This window comes from Panthera pardus, unplaced genomic scaffold (genome assembly GCF_024362965.1).
Source record: "Panthera pardus isolate Hobbes unplaced genomic scaffold, ASM2436296v1 HiC_scaffold_18, whole genome shotgun sequence".
In the NCBI taxonomy this organism is placed as follows: domain Eukaryota; kingdom Metazoa; phylum Chordata; class Mammalia; order Carnivora; family Felidae; genus Panthera; species Panthera pardus.
The window spans coordinates 7,255,261-7,263,111 of record NW_026526743.1 but is presented as its reverse complement, the minus strand read 5'-3'; the positions used below and the strand labels follow the sequence as shown (position 1 = coordinate 7,263,111).

General features: G+C 52.4%; 1 protein-coding gene across 1 annotated transcript; it reads right to left on the bottom strand.

Moving 5' to 3' along the window:
• Nucleotides 1-418: 418 nt before the first annotated feature.
• Nucleotides 419-7,521, bottom strand: LOC109259278 (T cell-interacting, activating receptor on myeloid cells 1). The gene is made up of 5 exons (XM_053906466.1): nucleotides 7,497-7,521; nucleotides 3,167-3,202; nucleotides 2,745-3,035; nucleotides 2,201-2,497; nucleotides 419-601 (listed from the first exon to the last, which is right to left on the bottom strand). Exons 1-5 carry the CDS (start codon nucleotides 7,519-7,521, stop codon nucleotides 459-461), a joined length of 792 nt encoding a protein of 263 aa, XP_053762441.1. The 3' UTR covers nucleotides 419-458.
• Between the last annotated feature and the right edge of the window lie 330 nt (nucleotides 7,522-7,851).

The following is a 7,851-nucleotide window of genomic DNA, read 5'->3' as shown; positions in this document are numbered from 1 at the left end:
CATAGAGCTAAGAATGTAGGTTCCACAGGACTGTTAAGGATCGGCAGGTCTCTCCATCCGCACTGTCATTCCCTGGGAAGCCCTGGAGCATGTGGGTAGTACAGACCTAAGGACAGGGGAGGAAGGAAGAGGAAGAATATTATTTCCCTGGCCTCCTAACACAGGGTTCCCCACCAGGGGAACACCACCCCACCTCCCATTCCCCGTCTCTAGGAATGTTGGGAAAGGTCCTGATAGCACTCATTATCTTGTCCCACAATGACTGGGGCTTCAGCCGCTCTTTAATGAGAAAAAGAAATGGTGCTGAATGTTCCCATAAGGAACAGGACAGTCCCACCCAAAGTGCCAATTGTGCCCATGGTGAGAAACACAGCATGTCCCCATGGTGGAGTTTGGTGTTCAGAGAACCCCGCGTCACTATACCAGCCCATGAACAAAACAAGAACAGCTCAGCTGTTCTACGTGGATCCACGTGGAGACTCCTTCTGGCTGCACCAGGCTTCCAGCAGGACAGCGCCCATAATAACCACAACTAGGGAAGCCAGACCCAGGCGGATGAGGTTGCCCGTGGTGTAGTCCCTCGATATGGCACCTGGGGGGACTGGGAGAGAGGAGAGCGTCAGCACCAGCCAGTAGAGGAGCGCCCATCCTTCCCACATGGATCTGCCCAGCGGGACGCTCCTGCACCCACTTGTGTGCCCTGGCCAGTGGTCAGCTGTGGCCGCCCTGAAGTTGTAATCACTGAAAACCCAACGTGGGATTTCGTGAGGGTTCTAGTGGGTCTTCCTTGGTCTTCTGTCCTTTGTTTTCTCTCTGCTCGGTCTCTCTTCCTTCACTTATTGGCTCTTCCTATCATTTGACCCTCCCACGTGTCCCTTTTCCCTTCTCCCTCCTGATATTAGGAATCGGGCTTAGGAGCAAGACCAAAACCCAAAGTTGCTGCCCCGAGTGTGGAAATGATTCCGTGGTTGCCTGTGCACCCCCTCCTCACGGCAAAGACTTCAGGCGGCCGTGAGCTCAAGAAAATTCAAGCTCAGTAGCTAAGCACCGAGAGCACTGTGCATTTCATTCCCACCGCACCCAAGAAGAGCTAGGGCTCAGTGTTGGCCTGGGCTCCTAATGAGGACCTGGGCTGGCGTTGGCCCTGGCATTGGCCCTGGCTCCTAATGAGGACCTGGGCTCCTAACGAGGACCTGGGCTGGCGTTGGCCCTGGCTGCTAACAAGGACCTGGGCTAAGGGTTGGCCCTGGCTGCTAATGAGGACCTGGGCTGGCGTTGGCCCTGGCTGCTAACGAGGACCTGGGCTAAGGGTTGGCCCTGGCTGCTAACGAGGACCTGGGCTCAGGGTTGGCCCTGGCTGCTAACCAGGACCTGGGCTGGGCATTGGCCCTGGCTCCTAACCAGGACCTGGGCTCGGGGTTGGCCCTGGCTCCTAAGAGGACCTGCGAGTGAAGCTTCCATGTCACACAGGCCGTGGGTGCAGAGTTCATGTGTGAGCCCACCAGCCACAACGTTTCCCGGAGACAGAGTCCGTGGGAGGAACCCGTGGTGACGTCGCGGAACCCAGGGTGCTCTCTGCACCTGTGTGTGCTGGCTGCATGGTCCCTGCTTTCCAACCAGAGGGTGTTGGGCCACCACGGCTCACATGCACACGTCTACGGTGCCACGGAAGCACGGGGTGTGGCATCCAAGGAAGCAACGTTCTGGCCAGACACACAAGATGGTTGTGGAAGATCCTCCACGGGTGACCCAGAACCCGGCGGCCGGGACAGCACCGCGCACTAAGAACGAGACCGCAAGCCATGAGGCTGCCATCACCAGGACGACCCACAAGTCTAAGAGACGCAAAGCGTAGGGGAAGGGACGCTGACGGTTGGCGGGATGGATCGTTGGCAAGAACAACTTGAGCAATTCTCCAGGAATACAGAACAACAAAGGCCAAAGACTAGAGGTTAGGAAAGGGCAGGTGCGAGGAGGAGATGACGGCAAAATCAGAAGACAAAGAAGAATCAGAAAGGAACAGAAGCAACGCTCTCCAGGTAGAAAAAAGAGCACGTCGTTCACCTTAAACGGATAGTGTTGTAAGTCAGTGATGGGTCCACCCAACCGGGAAAGCAAGCAAAACAGCCAAAATAAAAACAAGCTGATGAAGAAATGAATTGAATTTCTCCAACTTCTGAAAAGTCGTGCAAAACCTCACCTCTCACCCGGATCTCAAGACCATCGCTAGGCTGTGAGGCCCAGAAAGGAGTCCCGGTCTGGAAGTAGACACAGCTGTAGTTCCCGGCGTCACCGACTGTCACGGTCTGCAGGGAGAAGTCCACCTCCTTGCCGACTGGGGTCCGGAGCCGGATGGGCTCTGCCACTCCCGCCTTCAGCAGAGCGAACCTCATGGGCCTGAAAATATTGTCTGGCCTCTGGCACTGCAGGGTCACATCGTCTCCTGCGGTTACCACACCCCTTTGGTGGGCTTGCAGGGAAGGTTTAGGGAGACCTCCTGTAAGAGAAGGGGGGCTCCGAGGTCACGGGGAGAAGCCTGGGGTCCCCCACTCACCCTTGTTCTCCCACGGGGGGTTCCTTCTGAGTGTGGGACACAGATCCCTGGTGTCACCCTCTTTCGACTCTGTGGGAAGGAGGTCCCCCCGCCCCCACGAGCCCTGGATGAGGCCGACCAAGTCACTGTGTTTCTCCACTTTCTCTGTCCCGTCCTCTGGTCCCTCCCCCAGGCCCATCCTGCTCCTCACCTGTCACCAGCAGCAGGATGACCTCACTGGGCGGTGATCTTATGTCCGGGGCCCCTGGTCTGTAGCACTCACAGGTGTAGTCTCCAGCGTGGCTGGTTCTTAGGTCAGTGAGGTGAAATTCAGCCAGGCCCTTCTTGGAAGCCAGTGATCGTGAAACGTCCAAAACAACATTACCCTTTTTGAGAACAAAGTCGACATCCTTGGTCGGGGTCTGGCATTGCAGCCTTACACTGCTTCTGGGAGGCACCACCCAGCTGGGCCAGGCCCTGAGGGTGGGCTTGGGAAGGGGCTCTGGAAGGAAGCAGATTGGGGACAGGATTTGGTGCCCTCGCCTGCTGTCAGGAAACCCCTTGAAGGAAAGAGAAGGGATGTGGGGAATTTGGAGCGAAGGAGAGGGAGGGTTTAACTGAAGGAACACTCACCGTCAGTCCCCCTGATTCCTTGGCCAGTGCACAGTCCTGCAAGAGAACCATCTGTCTGTGAGACCTGAGCCCTGTCTCAAGGGGACCTCCCCGGGGTGGGGGGAGGGTGCTGCCACTGAGACCAGACCCTGGTGGTCACGCATCTGGGAGGGTTCTCATTTCCCCATGCTGGACCCAGGCTTCCACTCCGCCCTCAGCTCCTGCCCCATTTCCCACAGAAGGTCTCCTCTTTAGATGCCACCTGCCACTCCAGGGGCTCTCCTGGCTTCACAAACGTCCACAGACCCCTGGATTCTCAGCCTCTATCATGGACAGGTTCTTGCATTTCTGTCAAGCTGGTGTTACAGTTCCTGAACATCCCCCCCACCGGCCCCCGCCAATTCACCCTGGATGTAGAAGGCAGTAACCCTGAAAAAGATCAGGAAGCATGGGACTTGAATGTGACCCTGGGCCACCTCTGATCTTGTCTGAGACCCTGAGTGGGCCTGACAGTCTGCAGACAGCCTCACCTGTACCGGAAGAACCCCTCCCCACCCCATGCTGAAGGCTGCTCTATGCCAGGGGCACCTGGGTGGCTCAGTCCATTAAGCGTCCAACTTTGGCTGCAGTCATGATCTCCTGGTCCATGAGTCGAAACCCCACGTCGGGCTCTGTGCTGACAGCTCAGAGCCTGGAGCCCGCTTCGGATTCCGTGACTCCCTCTCTCTCTGCCCCTCCCCCGCTTGCACTCTGTCTCTCTCAAAAATAAAAACTTAAAAAAAAAAATCCGTTGACTTAGACTTTCTTTCTTTCTTTCTTTCTTTCTTTCTTTCTTTCTTTCTTTCTTTCCTTCTTTCTTCTTTCTTTCTTTCTTTCTTTCTTTCTTTCTTTCTTTCTTTCTTTCTTTCTTTCTTTCTTTCTTTCCCTGTGTGAACCAGTTTTGTGTCTTAGTCATGAAAAGGGGAAAGTTACCAGGCCTTTGTGCTAAAATTGGGGAAATCAAAAATACTACATTCCATGTTTTGAAAAAAAAAGAAAAAGAAAAAGTGATAAATAGCCAAAACATGAAAAGACCCAAGCATCCAGTGAAGGATAAGTGGATAAAGGAAAGGTATGTGGTCTGTACAGACAGTGGAATACTCTTCTGCCGTTTGAAAGGAATGAAATGCTGGGGCGCTTGGGTGGTTCAGTCGGTTAAGCATCTGACTTCCTCTCAGGTCATGCTCTCGCAGTTCGTGGGTTCGAGCCCCACGGCGGGCTCTGTGCTGACAGCTCAGAGCCTGGAGCTGCTTCTGTTTCTGTGTCTCCCTCTCTCTCTCTGCTCCTCCCCTGCTCTCACTCGGTCTCTCTCTCTCAAAAGTAAATAAACATTAAAAGCAATGAAATGCTGATAGATGCTACATCATGAGTGGACTTGGATGACACTTTGCTGTGTGAAATTAGCCCAACACCCAAGAACAATTACTGTGTGATTCCACTGACACAAAGTACCTAGCTAGAATGGGCAAATGCATGGTTATCAGGGGGCTGGGGAGGAAGCAGAAAGGAGTATTGATCAACGAGTACAGAGTTTATGTCGGGGATGACAGAAACGTTTTGGGTGAAGGTTGCATATCGTTGTGAATGCACTGAAATGCCACCGAACTGTGTACTTACAGAGAGTTAAGAGGATCAATATTATTTACATATATTTAACGTAATAAAAAGTAGAACATAATGGGTGTGTTTACGGTATTGAAAAGAAAATTCTCACCAATGCCAGACAAAGTGGGAGTCTGAAAAAATAAATTCTAGATGGCATGGGACAGCTCACAAGGGGATTGCGATTAGGACAGAGAAGTCAGCGTGTGCTCTGTCTTGCCTCACGGGACATTTCAGGGCCTGTGAAAATTCAGAGCCTTTGCAGTCCCAGCCCTGTGTCCCTCAGCCCCCTCCTGCACTCCTCAAGACGCTCGGTCCCAAACACCTTTGAGGGAGGTAAGGAGGTGATGTAAGGATCGCTCTGTGGGGCCGCCTGACGTCTTGGGATCAGAGAACTATGGAGGGAGGGAGACAGTTTTAGCATAAAGATCTGGTAGTTTCGGGGCGCCTGGGTGGCTCGGTCGGTGAAGCATCCGACTTCGGCTCAGGTCATGATCTCGCAGTCCGTGAGTTCGAGCCCCGCGTCGGGTTCTGTGCTGACAGCTCAGAGCCTGGAGCCTGTTGCCTGTTTCAGATTCTGTGTCTCCCTCTCTCTGACCCTCCCCCATTCATGCTCTGTCTCTCTCTGTCTCAAAAATAAACGTTAAAAAAAAATTTTAGTGTTTATTTTTTTAAATGTTTATTTATATTTGAGAGAAAGAGACAGAGGGCAAGTGGGGGAAGGACAAAGAGAGAGGGAGACAGAATCTGAAGCAGGCTCCAGGCTCTGAACTGTCAGCACAGAGCCCGACGAGGGGCTTGAACTCAATGAGCCGTGAGATGTGACCTGAGCCGAAGTTGGACGCTCAACTGACTGAGCCACCCAGGTGCCCCTTTAGTGTTTATTTTTGAGAGAGAGAGAAAGAGAGCAAGCGAGAAAGGGGCAGAGAGAGACAGAGACACAGAATCCAAAGCAGGCTCCAGGCTCTGAGTTGTCAGGACAGAGCCCCACATGGGGCTCAAACTCATGAACCGTGAGATCATGACCTGAGCCAAAGTCAGACGCTTAACTGACTGACCCACCCAGGCACCCCTCTTTATGTTTTACTTTTTAAAGGTACGCTCTGCACCCAATGTGGCTTTTGAACTTCCAACCCTGAGATCATTAGTCTCGCCCCCTTCGACTGAGTCAGCCAGGCGCCCCCTACCTTTGCATTTAAAATATTCCGCTCTAGGGGCACCTGGGTGGCTCAGCAGGCTACGTGTCTTCAGCTCAGGTCATGATCTCACAGTCTGCAAGTTCGAACCCCACGTTGGGGTCTGTGCTGACAGCTCAGAGCCTGGAGCCTGTTTCAGGTTCTGTGTCTCCCTCTCTCTGACCCTCCCCTGTTCATGCTCTGTCTCTCTCTGTCTCAAAAATAAATAAACGTTAAAAAAAATAAAAAATAAAAAAAAAAGATCTGGTAGTTCCCCCCTTTTCACTGCTGAGACACAAAACTGGTGGTCCACACAGGGTAAAAAAAAAAAAAAAAAGGAGATGTGTTAGAAACATGGGCCTAATCGCTTCAGTGGCCTCCTGTGCTCTGTTAGCAGGAAGGAGATGGAACTTGGTAGATGGTGGTTGGACACACCTTCAGGCCACGTGGGGTTTATCATTCGGCCCCAGGCCCCCGGCACATCTCCTCTGATCTCACCCCTGTCTTGAGCAGGACACTTGCTTAGAGGCCTCATTGCTTATGGAGGCAAGAGGAAGTCCTCTTAGGAGAGACTCACTCGCTCTCAAAGCCAAACATGGAAAAAGGTTTATCTCATTGCAGTGAGGCAGAGAATGAATAGTCAAAAGGTGGGAACAACCCAGGCACCCACCAACAGGCGGATGGAGAAACAAAATGAGATCCATGTATAAGTGGAATAGTACTCAGCCATCAAAAGGAGTGAAGATTTCAGACATGTGTCCGGAGACGATCTCTGGAAGGTGTTGCTAGCTGAACCTGTGCCTAACCCAGCCAGAGGAGAATGAACGATAAAAGGGATAGTAGACATATTTTTTTTTTGGACACAGACAGGCGTGTCTTCCTATGACGAGCCTCTGACATAAGGGGCCCTCTGTGAGCAAGCCTGAAGTCTTGGGATCAGAGATCCGTGGCGATGGCAGGAAGCCAAGTGCAAAGAGCCACGCTGACGTGAGTCCTCCTTTCCTGTTTGTGGATATCAAGCTTTGTTGGTTTCTGGAGACCAGTTCTGGTCTCTGGTCCATCACTGGGGACATTCTGAATCACGTATCTCTGCCTCCTCAGGGGTTTCCAACCCCGAAACCCTTTCAGACACTCCTAGAGTGCTCCATACCAAGGACCCCACGTGTGTGTCCCTCTTACTTCAACATCTTGGCTGAGTGGAAACGTTTTTAGAACCCGGCGGTTCTGGGTCGAGATCTGGCTTCCCTGCATACCACCCGTGCGATCCGAGACGAGGCGCTTCGCTCTGCAGACTCAGATTGGATTCCTAATCTGCAGACGTGGACCTCGTTCTCTCTTGCAGGGTTTGTGTTGTGGGGAGTGTTGTTTTTATTTTTTGAGGGGTGGGGACCAGCGTGGTATTTCCCAAATGTGGAATACGTCCCATCAGTGTTAGACGTGATGAGTTCGAGGCGGAAGGAAGGACAGTCCAAGCGCTGCGTGATTGTATGCAGTAAGCACCAAGAGAGCCTCCTTGAAGCTAGCCTCTGACATACCTGGATGGGGGCTAATTGCCTCCATAGCAGAGAACTAGCAGCTCTCAGGCCCAGAAGCTTGACAAGGACCAGCGTATAGTTAGAGAATGCTAATACTGTTTCCTTCTCGCTGCATTTACTTTATAGTTTTTGTATTTGACCTGGATTTTTTTTAAGTTTATTTATTTATTTTGAGAGAGAGAGAGAGAGCGCGGGTCTGTGTGTTCTTGAGTGGGGAAGAGGCAGAGAGAGGGAGAGAGAGAGAACCCCAAAGCAGGCTCCATGCTGTCAGTGCAGAGCCTGATGCGCAGCTCAGATCCCATAAACCATGAGGTCCATGACCTGAACCAAAACCAAGAGCCGATGCTCAACCAAC

Excerpts from the sequence above, each read along its gene's own strand:
- LOC109259278 (XM_053906466.1), bottom strand. The coding sequence starts at position 7,521 with ATGGAGGCAATTAGCCCCCATCCAG. Across the intron at positions 3,036-3,166 it reads AGGAATCAGGGGGACTGACG|AGCCCCTTCCCAAGCCCACC; the intron begins GTGAGTGTTCCT and ends GCTTCCTTCCAG. Across the intron at positions 602-2,200 it reads TCTTGAGATCCGGGTGAGAG|TCCCCCCAGGTGCCATATCG; the intron begins GTGAGGTTTTGC and ends CCTCTCTCCCAG.